We start from the raw sequence: 19,231 nt of genomic DNA on the forward strand, positions 1-19,231 counted from the left end.
TTGCATGTAAAGTTAAACATGTAAATACAGACTAAATGCTAGTTTTCTATAATGACAGTTGTGTGCACAAAATGACATTTAAAATTTATGCTTAGCGTGTATCATCTGAGTGCCTAATTTTAGGCAATCTATAGAGAATTACCCCCAAACTGTGAATCAAACTAGTGGGTTAGCCATAGAAATCTCAGTATGTTACAGATTGTAGGCTCGCAGCAAGTCTATTTACAACTTGTTTTTCAGTCTTATTAAAAAAAGAACTTAAGCTGCATTTATAGAAAGCCTGAAAATAGAATTGTATAAGCCTAAAAGTTTCCCATCTTCAAACATTTGGTAGTGTAGTAAAGAATGCCTCTATACAGCTTAATTTTTTTTTCTTCTAATAAATTTCATTGCTGTCAAGCTATTATAATACCTCTCTTCTTATTTCTGACATAAGATATTTTTGTGTTTGTTTTAGGGAATGATATGAAACATTTTGCATATCATTGTAATTCTTGTGTGTGTGTGTGTTTTTTTCTCAGCTGTTTTTGTAATTCTTTTGTGTGTGTTTTTTTCCCTCAGCTATTCAACTTGGAGAGTCTGAGTTTGGCAATTTAGAACAAGTGGAAGATTTTTGACTTTATGATGGGTTTCAAGAAACATGCTCTACCACAGTTTGGTAGAGTCTAACAGCTGCAGATCATCATGACCACTTCTCATATGAATGGACATGTGACCGAAGACTCTGACAGTGAGGTAAAAAATGCAGATCTTGCATCTCCAGAAGAGCCTCAGAAGCACAGAGAGATGGCCGTTGATTGTCCAGCAGATTTGGGTTCCCGGGCAATGCCGGTACGGCGAAGTGCCCAACTTGAGCGGATTCGACAACAGCAAGAGGACATGAGGCGCAGGCGAGAAGAAGAAGGAAAGAAACAAGAGCTGGATGTTAATTCATCCTTGCGACTTAAGAAATTAGCTCAGATTCCACCTAAAATTGGAATAGATAATCCTATTTTTGACACAGAAGAAGGCAACGTTCTGGAGAGTCCCAGCCGTGCTGTGAAAGTGCTAAGTATGTAGAAATCAATTTGCTTATAAGTGCTTTAAATTCTTAAAGCAGTGCTATATGGAACAATTTGTTCACTCTTGAGCAATAAGTTTTTAGGAGAATGTTGATGTTTCCTTTAACTCCCATACCCTCTTCCCAAACCTGAGTTATCTAAATTGTATAAATGGGATAATCCTGAAAGCAGCTTCCAGAGCTGCCTAATTTTAGACACAAGGATCACATTAATCCAATATTGTAATCATGTACATGTGTAGTGTTTTCAGGATATCCATAATAAATATGCATGAGATATTTTACATGCAGATCTCTCTCATGGATATTCATTGAGAATATCCTGAAAAGCCTACTTGACTGGGTGTGTTCTGAAGACTGGGTTGAGAACCACCACTGCATAATTATGTAAGCACATGCCATTAGGCATACTTGGCAGGGTGCCTCATCAGTAACACCAGAGGCAATGATCTGCACAAGGCAGAATAGTAAACAGAAGGCAGATCACCAATCTTGAGTTGCATTTTAATTTTTTTTGTTTAAAATTGGACCATATTAGGGAGGAAGTGACATTGATAACACATTTATTGCAAGCTGAACAAAGATTTATTTTTAAGTTATTACACTGAAGTTCCAAAAGGGTTGAATCAAGACACAAATTTGTCTGTGTTTTTATGAATCTTTATAAGGATTATTTTGTCAGTATTTGAACTATTTAATAATTGTATTTGTTTTTTGTTCTTATTTTTGCCCTTCGGTTTATAATTATTACTATGATTTTAATCAGGTGTGTTAATACTTGTATTTTATTATTTATTTAATTATGCATTAGCTTTCATATTTATTATGTTTCATTCAATATTTTCTATTTATTGCCCCCCTTTTATTTTACGTGTTATTTTTTTATATCACTTGCCATGGCGGTATTAGCTACGACGCTCGTAGAATTCATATGATCATTGAAGCTAATACTGCTGCGGCTGGCAATAAAAAAGTTTAATGTGTCATTTATAGCTAAAGAGACATATGATCAAGAAACTGTTTTATTTTACTTTTGTGATTATGATAAACATACTGAGGCCTCAAAATAGTACTTGGCGAGCTGTATGTGGTCTCTGGGCCGCGAGTTTGAGACCACTGCTGTAGAGAGATGCATAGGGACACTTAAATATGCCCAAGGCCACTTCTGGGTGAGCCCACACCCTGCCTTGGTCTCTGTAGACCCCTGACAGATGTCTACAATGTAGGTGACCTTACTCGCTTTAGGTTGTTTTTTTTTTGTTTTGTTTTGTTTTTTAAGATAACATGCTTCCTGATTGGCTGCCAGATGGTGGTAGGACACCTACCGCCATGTAAAATTTGGATGTACAGTTAGAGAATCAGGCCCATAGAATGCAAATGGCGAAGCTCTCCAAATTCATTATCTGAAGATGCTTTTAAGAAAATGGCAATATTCTACAAATCTGCTATATATGATGCTAAAAAAAGTATTACAGGCAGTCCCCGAGTTAAGAACGAGTTAGATTTTTAAAGCTGTTCTAAAGTCGGATTTCTATGTAACTCAGAACTTGTAGGTTTTTGAGATTCTTGCTGCTTACCTCTGCTCCCAGCTGTCAAAAGGGCCAACAGTCCTTACTAATGTTCCCTCTAAGGTACAGCATGCACAGCCACACACTTCTTAATGAGGCCATGCATTATTCCTTAATTTGCTGCAGGAGAAGTGAAGGAATATATGCCACTGGAAATAATGCTCAATGAAATCAAATAAAGCCACAATCGCATTCTTAAGTCTGAGTTGTACTTAAGTTGGGTGTCTGTAACTTGGAGACTGCATGTATGCAAAGCAAATTATTAATGCTCCTTCATTTGCAGTTTTATTTGTTTACAAATGCCACTCCAAATATTTTTAATAGCTCTACTACACCATCAGTTCATAATCTTGTAAAACATTTTAAGGATAAAATTATAGATGCGCATACTATATTTTCAACTTCTGTTATGTCCCTTCCGGATTCCATATGCTAGGTATTCAATCCCAACCTGCAGTCTGAGTACTGCAGAAATCCACAACTTTTCTGAGCCACCTTCAAGTACCCGGGGTCCCTTCCTGTGGGAGTCTGGCCATTGACCTTGTCACAGGTTTCTAACAGGCTGCCTTTAACACCCCCAACCATGTGGCAGAGGATCTGAAGGGACAGAGGTTGTAGCCGGTATCTGGCTGGCTGGCTGTCCAAAGATCTTCAATTCTGTGCATTTGGTGCTGTTTCTGAGGCAGAAAGTCCTTTTTTTCCACTCAGCTGCTTTTGGAAATGCTGACAGGCAAAGGCACTACAGAACTGAGTACCTTCATTATTTCCTATGGGAACTTCAGGGGTGACTTGTGGAACGATTTAAAAATAGTTTATCACGGTTTCTGTAGTAAAAGTAGTTTCTGTGGTAAAAGTAGTTTATCACGGTTTTCAGGTCCCCCACTTCCTCAGACCCCCAAATCGCTATTTTTTGTTATTTTGTTATTGTTATTTTTACTGTTTTTGGTGCAAATTCACTGGTGGTGGCCATCTTGGATTTTTATTGATCTTTTTTTCAAAGTTTTATTTCTGCCTCAAAACCCCATGATTCGATTAAAAATCTGCTGAATATGTGCAGTGATTGCACCAGATTGGTGCTGGATCAGCGACCATGTACGGGGAACTTTGATTTGGCTGCCTCTGCATTCTCAAGAGCTGGGGAGCTGACCTGGGTCTGTGACTCCGGGAAACAGTGATCACAACATGATCTGCTTCGACCTGGACGCAGGGGCAAAACATCGGTCCAGAACGACAGCCACAGCACTGAACTTCCGAAAAGGGAATTATGAAGGAATGAGACTCATGGTGGGGAAGAAGATTCAGAGGATAAGCACTGTAAAAACGCTAGAGCAAGCTTGGTCCTTTTTTAAGGACACAGTCACCGAGGCGCAAAATCTACATATACCGCGTACCAACAAAGGATCTAAGAGGAAAAAGAACAAAGAACCGGCATGGCTTACTGTAGAGGTGAAGGAAGCGATCAGAGATAAGAAAACTTCATTTAAGGAATGGAAAAGGTCAAAAACGGACGAAAACTGGAATAAGCACAAACAACATCAACGCAGGTGCCACGAGGTGGTAAAAGAGGCCAAAAGAGACTATGAAGAAAAAAATATCCAAGGAAGCGAAAAACTTCAAGCCGTTCTTTCGATAAATTAAGGGGTAATGACCTGCGAAGGAAGTAGTGGGGCTATTGGATGACCGTGGAATAAAGGGAGTGCTAAAGGAAGATAAAGAAATCACCGACAAACTGAACACATTTTTTACGTCTGTATTTACCGAAGAGGATATATGCAACATACCGGAACCCATCAGGCTCTATGCTGGAAACGAAGACGGGAAACTGACAGGGCTGACGGTCAGTCTAGAAGAGGTATACAGGCAGATTGATAGGCTTAAGAGCGATAAATCCCCGGGACCGGATGGCATCCATCTGAGGGTCATCAAGGAACTGAAAGGGACTATAGCTGAACTGCTTCAACTAGTAGCCAACCTGTCGATCAAATCAGGAAAGATTCTGGAAGACTGGAAGATGGCGAATGTTACGCCGATCTTCAAAAAGGGTTCGAGGGGAGATCCAGGAAACTGCAGACCAGTGAGTCTGACCTCGGTACCGGGAAAGATGGTAGAGGCGCTGATAAATGACTGCATCATTGATCACCTTGATGGACACGGTCTAATGAGGACCAGCCAGAACAGTTTCAGCAAAGGCAGATCTTGCCTGACAAACTTGCTGCACTTCTTCGAGGGAGTAAACAGACGGATAGACAAGGGCGACACGGTCAACATTGTTTATCTGGATTTTCAGAAGGCGTTCGACAAGGTTTCACATGAACGACTACTTCGGAAGATTGCAAGTCATGGAATCGAGGGTGAAATACTTGCGTGGATTAAAAACTGGCTGAAGCATAGGAAACAGAGAGTGGAGGTAAATGGACAATACTCGGACTGGAAGAGCATCACCAGTGGGGTGCCGCAGGGCTCGGTGCTTTCACCTGTGCTCTTTAACATCTTTATAAATGATCTGGACATAGGTACGACGAGCGAGGTGATTAAATTTGCGGACGATACGAAGTTATTCAGAGTAGTGAAGGCGCAGGGGGATTGCGAAGATCTGCAACGTGATATAATCAGGCTCGAGGAATGGGCATCGACATGGCAGATGAGGTTCAAAGTGGATAAGTGTAAAGTGATGCATGTTGGTAACAAAAATTTCATGCACGAATACAGGATGTCTGGGGCGGTACATGGAGAGACCTCCCAGGAAAGAGACTTGGGAGTTCTGATCGACAAGTCGATGAAGCCGTCTGTGCAATGTGTGGCGGCAGCGAAAAGGGCAAACAAAATGCTAGGAATGATTAAAAAGGGGATCACGAACAGATCGGAAAGGATTATCATGCCACTGTACCGGGCCATGGTGCGCCCTCACCAGGAGTACTGCGTCCAGCACTGGTCACCGTACGTGAAGAAGGACACGGTACTACTCGAAAGGGTCCAGAGAAGAGCGACTAAAATGGTTAAGGGGGGACGTTGTCCTGTTAGGGGACTTCAACATGCCTGATGTAGACTGGAACACATTCTCAGCAACAACTTGTAGTAGCAAGAGGATATTAACATCCATGAAGGGAGTACAGCTCAAACAAATGGTACTAGAGCCCACTAGGGCCCAGGCCATCCTGGACCTGATACTTACGAACGGGGAAAGCGTCACGGAAGTCTTGGTGGGAGAAACGCTGGCAACCAGTGACCATAACATGGTATGGTTCAACCTTAGAAAGGGCTTCCCTAGATCACAAACAAAAACGAAGGTACTCAATTTCCGGGGCACTGACTTTGCAAGCATGGGTGATTTCGTCCATCAGACGCTACAGGCTCAAGAAACAACGGATGATGTGGAAGCTATGTGGTCAACACTGAAAAGGACACTACACGAAGCAACTATCCGCTACATAAAATCGGTAAATAAACAACAAAGAAAGAAGAAACCCCGTTGGTTCACTGATGAGATCTCACACCTAGTCAAGGACAAGAAAAGAGCATTTCTTTCATACAAACGCACCGGGGAGAAAGAAGCTAAAATTGAATACAAGACAAGGTCTGCAGCGGTCAAAACAGCAGTCAGGGAGGCCAAACTTCGAGTGGAAGAAACTCTAGCAAAGAACATTAAGAAAGGGGACAAATTCTTCTTCAGGTATATTAGTGACAGGCAGAAGAACACAAACGGGATAGTACGTCTTAGAACAGCAGATGGGATTTATGTGGAAACAGATTCCGAAAAAGCCAAACTACTGAACGATTACTTCTGCTCAGTCTTTACCTGCGAGGCACCTGGACACGGGCCACAGCTGGAAGCAAAGCCAAGCAAGGAAGACCCATTTCAGAATTTTGGGTTCTCACCAGCTGATGTTTACAGCGAATTGTCAAGACTCAAGGTAAGCAAAGCCATGGGACCAGACAAATTGCACCCACGAGTACTCAGGGAGCTGTGCGATGTCCTGGCGGAACCATTAACCATGCTCTTCAATCTCTCCCTAAGTACAGGGAGAGTCCCCCTGGACTGGAAAACAGCTAACATCGTTCCTCTGCACAAAAAGGTTTGCAGAGCGGAGGCTGCAAATTACAGACCAGTGAGTCTCACATCAATAGTGTGTAAACTCATGGAAACACTACTTAAATGTAAATTAGACAAGATTTTGGATGAGGGGAATCTAAGGGATCCTAGTCAACATGGATTCACTAGGGGTAGGTCATGCCAATCCAATCTTATCAGCTTCTTTGATTGGGTAACAGGAAAGCTGGACTCGGGAGAGTCTCTGGACATAGTGTACTTAGATTTCAGTAAAGCTTTCGACAGCGTCCCACACCATAGACTATTAAACAAGATGAAATCAATGGGGGTAGATGAGACACTAATTGCATGGGTCAAAGATTGGCTGAGTGGAAGACATCAGAGGGTGGTGGTCAACGGCACCCTCTCTGAGACATCGGAGGTGACCAGCGGAGTGCCACAGGGCTCGGTCCTGGGTCCACTCCTTTTTAACATATTCATAAGAGACTTGACCCAAGGGCTTCAGGGTAAAGTAACTCTATTCGCTGATGACGCCAAACTATGTAATATAGTAAGTGAAAGCAATCTGCAGGATAGTATGACGCAGGATCTGCTTACGTTGGAAAACTGGTCCTCGACATGGCAGCTGGGCTTCAACGCTAAGAAATGTAAGGTTATGCATCTCGGTAGCAGAAATCCATGCAAACCTTACACCTTAAATGGAGAAACACTAGCTAGGACTTCAGAAGAAAGAGACTTGGGAATAATCATCAGTGCAGACATGAAGGCCGCCAAACAAGTAGAGAAGGCCTCATCCAAAGCAAGGCAACTTATGGGATGTATCAATAGAAGCTTCGTTAGCCGCAAATCTGAAGTCATAATGCCACTGTACAGAACCATGGTGAGACCTCATCTGGAGTACTGTGTGCAATTCTGGAGGCCACATTACCGTAAAGACGTGCTTAGAGTTGAGTCGGTTCAGCGGATGGCCACTAGGATGATCTCGGGGCTCAAGGGTCTCTCGTATGAAGAAAGACTAAACAAATTGCAGCTCTACACTCTAGAGGAGCGCAGGGAAAGGGGGGACATGATTGAGACATTTAAATACATCACGGGACGTGTCGAGGTGGAAGAAGACATCTTCTTTCTCAGGGGACCCTCGGTCACAAGGGGGCATCCATTCAAACTCAGAGGAGGGAAATTCGATAGTGACATAAGGAAGTATTTCTTCACAGAAAGGGTTGTAGATCACTGGAACAAGCTTCCAGAGCAGGTGATCAAGGCCACCAGCGTTATTGACTTTAAGAATAAATGGGATGCCCTAGTAGGATCCTTACGAGGGTCGAGTTAAGGAACTAGGTCATTAGTACTCAGACTTAATGGGGTGGGTCAGTAGAGTGGGCAGACTTGATGGGCTATAGCCCTTTTCTGCCGTCATCTTTCTATGTTCTATGTTTCTATGTTTAAGGGGCTGGAGGAATTGCCGTACAATGAAAGATTGGAGAAACTCGGCCTCTTCTTCCTCGAAAAGAGGAGACTGAGAAGGGACTTGATCGAAACGTTCAAAATATTGAAGGGAATAGACTTAGTAGATAAAGACAAACTGTTCACCCTTTCCAAGGTAGGGAGAACAAGAGGGCACTCTCTAAAGTTGAAAGGGGATAGATTCCGTACAAATATAAGGAAATTTTTCTTCACCCATAGAGTGGTGGAAACTGGAACGCTCTTCCGGAATCTGTTATAGGGGAAAACACCCTCCAGGGTTTCAAGACAAAGTTGGACAAGTTCCTGCTAAACTGAAATGTACGCAGGTGAGGCTGGAGTCATTTAGAGCAGTATTTTTCAACCTTTTTTGGGCAAAGGCACACTTGTTTCATGAAAAAAATCACGAGGCACACCACCATTAGAAAATGTTAAAAAATTTAACTCTCTGCCTATATTGACTATATATAAAGTAATTCTCTTGAATAGGAATCAAATAAACACAAAGAAAGTATTTTATAATTACTTTATTACGAAATAAAAATTATAAAATACTTTATTCAGTGCGAAACCTGGGCCTGTTTGGCTGAACACAAAGCTGATATTCTGGCTGGAATCGAAGAAAGACACACACGTAGCTCTTCGTCAACAGCTCTCAGTCTCTCTCTGTATTTGGTTTTTATAGCATACAAAAATAGACAAATATACCCTCCATCCTTTTTATTAAACCACAATAGCAGTTTTTAGCGCAGGGAGCTGCGCTGAATGTCCAGCGCTGCTCTTGACGCTCATAGGCTCCCTGCGCTAAAAACCACTATTGCGGTTTAGTAAAAGGTGACCATATTGTAAAATATAGACAGCAGATATAAATTCAGAACTGTGCATAGTAAGTGAAGGGAAGTTTTCATCTCTGGGAATTTACCCAGTTAACTATTAAGTTATTTGGGCAAATTCCTTTGAAAACTGTGGTAATACTGCCTCCACTTTGCTAAATTTAAAATAAAATAATTTTTCCTACCTTGTCTGGTGATTTCTGGTTGCACTTTCTTCTTCTGACTGTGCATCCAATCTTTCTTCCCTTCTATCAGCCTGTATGCTTTCTCTCCTCCACACCTCATTCCCTCCCCCAACTTTTTCTTCCTCTCTCCCTGACCTTTCTTTCTTTTTTTCTGTTTCTCTTCTTTCCTTCTGTTTCCCTGCCTGCCCCCTTTCTTTCTTTCTCCCTGCCGTTCCCCAAGCCACTGCCACTGCCATCGGGGAACAGGACCCACCAATGGATAACAGGCCCCAAAGCCGACGCCGACGCATGCTCTCCGTGACGTCAATTCTGCAATCGGAGAGGAAGTTCCGCCCAGCCAGGCAGCGATTGGCTGGCCCGAACTTCCTCTCCGACTGCAGAATTGACGTCGGGGAGAAGAAGACTTATCGGCTCGATAGATTAGATCGCCAAGACAAAGTGAGTCCTGGGTGATCGACTCACTTTGCCTTGGCGAGCTACTGGCGCCCCTGCCTCGGGCCCCCTGTCAGCTCCGGGCCCGGCGGCCCTGCGGCACACCAGGCAACATCTTGCGGCACACTAGTGTGCCGCGGAACAGCGGTTGAAAAACACTGATTTAGAGTACTGATCTTTGGCCTGAGGGCCGCTGCGTAAGCGGACTGCTGGGCAGGATGGACCACTGATCTGACCCAGCAGCGGCAATTCTTATGTTCTCTTTGTTCATTCCATGCTTGTTTTTAAACTCTGTCACCGTTTCCTCTTCACCACCTTCCTCGGGAGGAGTAAGAGCTATACTCGGAGAAAAATAATCATTATCCCCAAGCCTGGAAGGCTTTCCAACGGTGGTGTGCTAGGGATCAGGTGGATCCTGAAAAGGCCTCCATTTTGGTAGTCCTGGCGTTCCTTCAGGAGGGTTTAGACAAAGATCTTGCAGTGGCTTCCCTGAAAGTTCAGGTTGCAGGCCTTTCATGTTTTTGAGTGTACAAAGGCGTTAGTTCACTTACTGCTCATCCAGATGTGACCAAGTTTATGAAGGGGAAGCATCGTCTGCGTCCTCCCTTTGTCTTGTCTTCCCTTTGTGGAATCTTAACATCATTTTGCAGGGCCTTTGTGAGGCATGTTTCGAACCACTGAAGGATGCTTCTCTTCTGGACCTAATGATCAAGACTGTTTTTCTGGTCACCATTGTTTCAGCACGGCGTATTTCAGAACTTCAGGCTGTTTTGTCTATGGAATCCTTTTCCTGTGTTACGGATGTGGGTGTTCTCCGCCGTACTGTACCTTCCTTCTTGCCAAAAGTAGTCTTGGCCTTTCATGTTACTAGGACGATAGGTTGCCTGCTTTTCATTCGATGGGTTCAGAGTGCAACAAAGATCGGATCTTACATAATTTGGATGTCCGGCAGGTCTTGCTCCACTATTTGGAAAGGATTAATGAGTTCAGGATGTCTGACCCCCTTTTTGTTCTAACTGCGGCACTTCACTGTGGTAGGCCGGCATCCAAGTCCTCGATCACTGGACAGATTCGAATGGCCATTTCTGCGACTTACATAGCCCATGGCAAGCAGCCAACAATCTCGCTTAAAACACACTCGATGAGAGGTGTGGCTGAGTCATGGGTGTAATCTCGTGCAATTCAACCTGATTAAATTTGTAGGGCAGATACTTGGTCCTCTCTTCATACTTTTACCTGGTTTTATGCGTGGATATGGCGGCACATTCTGATGTTGCTTCGGGGTCCTCGGTTTTGAGGGCAGGCTCTTCTGTTCCTCCCTAGCTACCGTTGCTTTGATACGTCACCTAGTGTATGTAATCCAGAGGGAACGTAACAGAATGGAAGATTAGGTTTATACCTTTGATAATCTTTCAGTTAGTCCCTGGAGGATTCCATATGACCCACCGTCTGTGTATACTCGGTTTTGGTGTAGCCTGTTTTTTTCTGCCTCGGTCACTCTCATTATAGACTTAAAAATTTTCCAGCCAATTGCCAGAGCAGTTAATTCTACATTGTTCCTCAATGTTTTCTGAGTTGCCTTTATGCCTGTTTATCACTTGTTACTATTTTGTAGAGCAAGCTAGTTCATGATTTACTTTGTGTTGATGAGGATTGTCCCCGTACCCCCTTGTCATGGATTTGTTCAGGTATGTTGCTTGGCTTTGAGACTTAACTGGACTTGTTTAATAGTTCTCAAGCTAAGGGGGTTGAGCATAGGTTCAGAAAAGTTGTGGATTTCTGCAACATCCGGACTGCAGGTTTGGATTGAACACTTAGTGTATATGGAATACTCCAGGGACTAACAGAAAGAAGATTCTAATCTTCCATTCAACTAATATAATTCAAAATGATGTTCAAAGACCAGAACATTTAACTCTCAGTAGCCTACGGTCTTTCACTATTCCAGTGTCTCGTGAACTTCTCACTATTATTGCTTCAGTGGAAACTAGCACATCACCAATAGATCCTATTCCAACATCTATATTCAAGTGTTTGGTTACACATCTTAACCCATGTCTTTTATCAATGATTTCAGAAAGTTTGACTTTTGGTCTTGATCCAACAATATGGAAATCAGCAACTATTTATCCTAAGATGAAAGATCCTTCCTTTCACCAACTTTATGTACTACTGTATTTTTCGCTCTATAAGACGCAATTTTTTCCCCCCAAAATTGGGAGGAAATAAGGGTGCGTCTTATGGAGCGAATACCATCACCCCCCCCCCTCAATTCCTCCAGTGGTCCAGCACTGTAGGGCAGGTGCTTTCAGCCTCCTGCTCTTTCCTTTGACTGACTCCCGCTGAAGCATGTGTCTTCAACTCCCTCCCCTCAGGACTCTGTTTTCGGCACTTCCAGGGGAAGGCAGCATAAAACCGCCACAGCAGACCAAAAAAAAAAGTTTTCAGCTCCAGTGGTGCTGTACAAAAGGGAGAACATAACATAAGAACATAAGAATTGCCATCTCCGGATCAGACCTTGGGTCCATCAAGTCCGGTGATCCGCACACGCGGAGGCCCCGCCAGGTCTACCCTGGCATAGTTTTAGTCCCCAAATCACTGTATGCTTCTCAAGGGAGATGTGCATCTAATTTACTCTTACCCATGCCACTCTTAAGGAGATGTGCATCTAGTTTACCCTTAAATCCTAGAACGGTGGATTCTACAATTACTTCCTCTGAGAGAGCATTCCACCACTCGCTGCGTGAAACAGAACTTCCTGATATTCGTCCTGGACCTGTCCCCCCTCAGCTTCAGTCTATGTCCTCTTGTCCGTGTCACATTGGACATTGTAAATAACTGCTTTCCCTGCTCCATTTTGTCGAATCCTTTCAGTATTTTGAAAGTCTCGATCAGATCCCCTGGCAGTCTCCTCTTCTCAAGGGAAAACAACCCCAGTCTCCTAAGTCGTTCCTCATAGTCCAGGTACTCCATACCTTTCACTAGCTTCGTTGCTCGTCTCTGCACCCTCTCTAGCAGTTTTATATCCTTCTTTAGGTATGCAGTGTTCTCCCCAGGGCCTTTCAGCCGGGCGCTCCGCCCAGCTAATTTAGATGAGCGCCCGGCTGTAATCTCGATCGCAATCCTGCTGCTGCTGCCGCCTTCTGCTCAACATTTTTTTTTAAAAAACCCTTCTCACCGGCTTGGGAGATTTACCGGGCTGACTCGGCACAGCCTGAATTGCAGGAGCCTGACTTTTTTTTTTTTTTTTAGTTTTTAACACCAGCAAGCGACTTGAACCCATGCTCCGGGGCTCTAACATGTGCATGCCGCTTCTCTCCGAAACCGGAAGTCACGTCTTGAGGGGGGAAGAGAAGGGAAGTCGGCATGCACACGCCCCGGAGAATGGGTTCGCTATAGGAGACAGGTCAGCTTACAACTTGCTCTTGCTTGCTTCGGGCTTTCTTCGCTGCCGGATCCTGCCTACTTTCTGTTTCCGAAAGTAGGCAGGACCCGGCAACGAGGAAGGCCCAAAGCAAGCAAGAGCAACGAGTTGTAAGCTTCCTTCCGTTGCTGACTTATGGAAGATAGGTCAGCGATGGAAGGAAGCTTACAACTTGCCTTAGTCCAACCCTGCACAACATGCGGCCCAAAACGGATCTCACTGCCGATATGGCTCTCACTACGCTCTCCTTTGAAGATCAGCTCAGGAGGCAAGATTTAGTCCGAGATCAGACGAATATTAAAGGGCATTTGAAGGCATCTGAGCAGATTGAGGAGAACATGTCCTGTTTTTCCATGCCTAAAAATACCACCTTGTCTAATGTAATCTCTGGTCAGATCCTTAAGAGTGATGCAACTAAGTATGTGGACAGTCTCCTCCAGTAAACAGAGCTTTAAAGCCTGCAACCATACAGAACCAGATGGTCAAAGGGCTCCGAAGTGTAGTATTGCCAAGGGATCTGTCTCACAAGTTTCTGACGCTGGCAGATGTAAGCACAGCACAAGAAATAGAGACTTGTGGCATTCTGTGTAGAAAGCTGATGCATAATGAATTTACTATTACCCATGTAATAGTGCCAAAGCAGTCTGCTGGACCAGACTACAGTACAGTGATATGGAGAATGTGGAAGAATTATTCAGTGTTCAAGATCAACATGATCTCCTCACAGAAGAAAGACGGAGAGAAAGAGAGAGGCCTAGACCAAAGGGGAAAGACAGGAGGCAGATACTGGAGAGGGGGGAGAGAAGGGAAGGAGATAGAGATGTCAGACCATGGGGTGGAGTGGGAAGGAAGGAAAGGAGAAGAGAGAGAGCATAGGGGTGGAGACAAAAAATGGAGAGGGGTTGAAGCTGAAATAAATCATGTACAAAGGAGAGAAAGGGCACAGGATATAGAGTTTATTGAAGGGACATAGAAAGAGGGAAGATACCATATGAAACAGAGAGAGGGCAGACACTGGATGGAAAAGGCAGAAAGGATAGACAGTGGATGCAAGGGGCAGAGATAGGGTGGACAGTAGATGGAAGGAATAGAGAGAGGGTAGAGGCTGGGTGGAAGGGGCAAAGAGAGAGGACAGATGTTGCATGGAAGGGAGCGAGGACAAATGCTGAATAGAAAGAAGAGAGTGAAGAGAAGATGACTAAAGCAGAAACAAAAGGTAGGAAAAAAAATATTTTTGTTGCTTTACGTAGAATCAAGTAGTATTGTAACTGTATTGATTAAAATTTATCAATAGGAAAAGGAAATAAGGCAATTTTGGGAGGGAATAAACCCCTTTCCTCAGGTCAGGACAGGATACCATAACAGCTGTATACTGTATTGTCTTGAAGAAAGATTTGGCCTCTGAAAGCTAATTGAAAAATGGATTAGTCCAATAAAATGGTATTTTCATATTTCTCATTATTTTATTTCTATTTGTTAATTTGTAAAGTGGTGACTGTTATGTAGAAGTGGTGACTGTTATGTTTGTTTTTTTCAAATTTACATCTACTGTCTTTATATTTTGCACAGTATTAGGGGACATGTGTCACTGTTTCTGTGGTGTTGCATTGTATGCAGAGTCTGGTTTCTTGGTTCAGTTTAACTTTTGTCTACATATTTCTATTTTTAGTTTGTGATTATTCCATATTGGGCGAGGGTGTATCTGTATTCTGTGTGTATGAAAAGGACATGGCTTTCTGTTAGCATCGACTACAGGATCAATTGACTGTGTAGGATCTGGTTTGTTTAGTTTTACAATGCGTGTGTTGGTGTTCTAGTGCTCACTGCAGTGTTTAAGATGCTGCCTTTTCCTAGATGCACCCTTATTGTGTGACTCATGGATTATTACTAAAAATATCTTTTGTTAAAAAAATGATTAGCACTGGCTGTCATATATACTAGGTACACCACTGGATTTAATGACTCTATTCTAACTTTACTGTTGACGTAGGTGTTGTCCCCCCCAACACACAGACACACATTATAAAGAATTAAATTAAAGTTGTATTATCATCAAGTAGCTTTCAAATGACATTATAAGCAAATAAAAATAAAATATTTTTAATACATTGCTAATTTTTACCTGCATCTTTACCTATACTGTTTTGCCCTAGCTCTTACTTTGCACTATAGCAAAATAAAAAAGAAGCAGATAAAGATCAATCACACAGGTGCCCTTCAAGGCTCAGTAACACCTCTCCATAAATTATGTGGAAGAGGTCTGGAAGTGGGGATAGCATCTATTTCATATCCTCAATGAGACCTCAGGAAGGAACCTAGTGATCAAAACATTATTAGAGGTGTTGTACAGCCATTTCTTGTATGACTGGATGAGCTATATTTATCTTTTTTTTTTTAGTTGTTTAAATTCATGCAGAAATAAATGGTTAGATTGAACCTAATGACTTCATTAACACATTTCCCTTTTTTAAACCTCTATACTATTTGAAAGAGAATGAATATCTAATTATTCACTTCTAGAATTGGATACTTCTTAAATTTAGTAAAAATATTCTGGCACAAGTGTCAAACCTTAAAAAAGGAAGTCATATCGAGCATTGGAAAATAATAATAATTAACTAATAAAAATAGTATACATTTAATTTTCTCCACTACCAAATTTCCCCGCCCCACCCGGCTACTTTTTCATGCCACCCGGCTAGAAAAAATTTCTGGGGAGAACACTGGGTATGGATACCAATGCTGGACACAGTATTCCAGGTGCGGTCTGACCATGGCTCTGTAGAGCGGTATTATAACTTTCTCTGATCTACTCGTAATTCCCTTCTTTATCATGCCTAGCATTCTATTTGCTTTCTTCACCGCCGCCACACATTGTGCCGATGGTTTCAGGGTCTTATCAGTACACCCAGGTCCTTTTCCTATTCGGTCTTTCCCAGAGTTACACCTTACATACTATACTTGTGATCTTATTTTTTCTGCCTAAATGCATCACTTTGCATTTTTCCACATTAAAATTCATCTGTCATTTATCTGCCCATTTCTCCAATTGATTCAAGTCGCTCTGGAGTTCCTCACTGTTCTTCTGTGATCTGATTGCCCGGCATAGCTTTGTGTCGTCTGCAAACTTGATGATTTCACTGGATGTTCCTTCTTCCAGGTCATTTATGAAAATATTAAATAAGATGGGTCCAAGTACCGAGCCCTGGGGTACACCGCTAGTCACTTTTTCCCATTCTGAGAACTTCCCATTTATGCCCACTCTCTGTTTTTGTTCACTTTTTCCCATTCTGAGAACTTTCCATCACCATTGCCGATGAACAGTTTTTCTTCTCAGTGGCTGCTTGAACCGCGAGGACTCCCACCGACCGCAAGGTAGCACATCAGGACAGGGAAAGAGCCGGCGAAGCAGCAACATATCTCTTCACCCTCTCCAAGGTAGGGAGAACAAGAGGGCACTCTCTAAAATTGAAAGGGGATAGATTCCATACAAACGTAAGGAAGTTCTTCACCCAGAGAGTGGTAGAAAACTGGAGTCTGTCATAGGGGAAAACACCCTCCAGGAATTCAAGACAAAGTTAGACAAGTTCCTGCTGAACCAGAACATACTCAGTTAGGGCGCTGGTCTTTGACCAGAGGGCTGCCGTGTGAGTGGACTGCTGGGCATGATGAACCACCGGTCTGACCGAGCAGCAGCAATTTTTATTTTCTTAGCTCCCTCCCCTCAGGGCTCTTCTCCGGCTGACTCCCGCGGCGCGGGATAAGGCAAGAAGCAAAAAGCTCACACTGGCTTCTGCACTGCTTTGACTCTGCTGCTCGGGAGTCAGCTGGATGAAAGGGCAAGAGGCTGAAAGCTCCTGCTCTACAGTGCTGGACCACCGGAGGATTTAAGATAAGGGTGGAGGCCCTGCCTGCCTGCTTGCCTTGGGGTGGGGAGCCCTGCCAGGGGGGCCCCCTTCCTGCCAGCCACTAGGCCTTCCTGCCTGGCACCAGGTCACTGGGCCTTCCTGCCGGTCGCCAAATCACTGGACCTTCCTGCCTGTCGCCAGGCCACTGTGCCGGCCTGCCCTGACCCTGCCTGACCTGTGCCCTGTCCTGGCCTACCACTAGACCACCAGAGGAAGAAGAGGGTGCAGAACCTGGCAAGGAGTTTGGGGTTGGGTGCAGAACCTGGCATGGAGAATTTGGTTCAGAATGATTATTTTCTTGTTTTCCTCCTCTAAATCTAGGTCAGGTGCGTCTTATGGAGCGAAAAATACGGTAATTCATCCAATAGCTAATCTTTCATTCATAGCTTAAAGCACCGGTCCATGGACCAGTGCCGGTCCACAGAAATTTCCTGCCGGTCCACAGGGCCAGCACGTGCATCAGGCCCAACACAGTGTTCTTCAACCGCCGGTCCACGGTGCGATCGATGCGGCGTTATCTTCAAGCCAGATCCCTCTTCCTAACTGATTCAGTGCACAAAGCTACAGACAGTGGCTCCTACGGGCATCCTGCGCCTGAACCAGAAGCCTTCTCTCTGACGTTGCAACGTCAGAGGGAAGGCTTCCAGATGAGAGGCATGGGATGTACAAGGTGCAATTAGTACTATTATGGGGGCAGGGTCTGGGGTGGAGATTGGGTAGAGATGGGCGGGGTCTGGCCCACGATTTAGCCCAGTGTTTCTCAACTGCCTGTCCACGGACCGATGCCGGTCCACAGAATAATTATTTTATTTCTGCCGGTCCATAGGTGTAAAAAGATTGAAAAACACTGGCTTAAAGTACCAAAAATATTGTTCATAACCCAATTACAAAATTTCTTGGAAAAAGCCAATATATTACATCAAAATCAGATAGGTTTTAAGAAACATCATAATATAGAGACAGCTCTTTTAGGTATTACTACATACATCATTACCACTTAGCACAAGGTAAATCGGCTCATAGATGAAACCGCACAAGATTTCAGCGTGCTGGATTTCAACACTATTTTAAAGCGCTCCGAGGGGGGAACTCCCCACTTTATTTAGAAATGTTGCCTCCCGTTGGGGGTGGGGGAGGGGGTGGGGTAAAAACCCATTACAGAGGAAACAGCCTTTTCTCCTATTTTTTAGAGAAAAATTACTGTTTCCTCTATAATGGGGGGTTCCCCTCCAATGGAAGCAGCAACATTTCTAAGTAAAGTGTGTGTGTGTGGGGATTCCCCCACACACCCCTTCAGAGCACTTTAAAATAGTGTTGAAATCCAGCACGCTGACATCCTACGCGCGATTGTTTGGGTGGGTTTGTCCACGCATGATTGTCTCGCTCACTTTTGACTGGATATGGGTAAACAGTTTCCCTTTTATCTCTTGATTTATCTGCAGCCTGTGATCTCGCCAACCATTCTATTCTTTTGCATTGTCTACAGCAGTGTTTCTCAACTCGGTCCTGGAGTACCCCCTTGCCAGTTAGGTTTTCATGATGTCCACAATGAATATGCATGAAAGAAATTTGAATATAATGGAGGCAGTGTTTGCAAATCAAGTTTGTGCATATTCATTGTGGATATCCTGAAAACCTGACTGGCAAGTGCTTCCTTTTACCTCACATTCTTATGTCTTTATACACTTTTGTTGTTTGTTATTTTTAATGCTTATTTATTTTTATTGTAAGCCACTTGACATTTCATGATAGGTAGGATATCAAATAATATTAAAACTTGGATGTCGGACTACTGAAGGGGAGAGAGAAGGAGAGAGAGAAGCCAGACCAGGAAAAGGAAGGAGGAGAAAGAGATTCCAGACTAAAGTATGGGAAAGGAGGAAGAGAAGGACAGATGCCAGACCAAAAAGGGGGAGGGGAGAGAGATGTCAGACCACGAGAGAGGGGAGAGAGAGGGATAGGGAAGGGAAAAGAGATTGAAAAGATGGGAATAGAGGAGACGAAAGAGAGAAGAGATAGTACACATTGATGGAGGGGAGGGGAAGGGCAGAGAGAGGGAAGATGATGCACGTGGTTAGATGGGAAGACATGTAAAAGTAGATTTGAGAAGGAAGCAGAAAAATTACTCCTGGCAGAATTCTGTACAACTGTGCAACATAGAATTTGCGCAGAATTCCTCATCCACACAGAATTCTGGCAGAGGCAGTGCTGTGAACAGGCTGCTTGCGTCCAACCCTTCCAGGGCCTTCCCTCTGCATCACTTCCTGTAGATAGATGATGTGACAGAGGGAAGGTTCTAGCAGGGCCAGTTA

General features: G+C 43.6%; 1 protein-coding gene across 5 annotated transcripts in view; it reads left to right on the forward strand.

Moving 5' to 3' along the window:
• Positions 1–19,231, forward strand: part of MPP5 (membrane palmitoylated protein 5) — a 177,194-nt gene that overhangs the window by 54,300 nt on the left and 103,663 nt on the right. For all 5 annotated transcript variants that reach the window (XM_033950752.1, XM_033950751.1, XM_033950750.1 and 2 more), the window contains exon 2: positions 562–1,051. In XM_033950752.1, coding sequence (XP_033806643.1) covers positions 685–1,051 — 367 coding nt within the window. In that variant the 5' untranslated portion in view covers positions 562–684. The remainder of the gene's footprint in view (positions 1–561; positions 1,052–19,231) is intronic.

Source organism: Geotrypetes seraphini, chromosome 7, assembly GCF_902459505.1.
Source record: "Geotrypetes seraphini chromosome 7, aGeoSer1.1, whole genome shotgun sequence".
In the NCBI taxonomy this organism is placed as follows: Eukaryota; Metazoa; Chordata; class Amphibia; order Gymnophiona; family Dermophiidae; genus Geotrypetes; species Geotrypetes seraphini.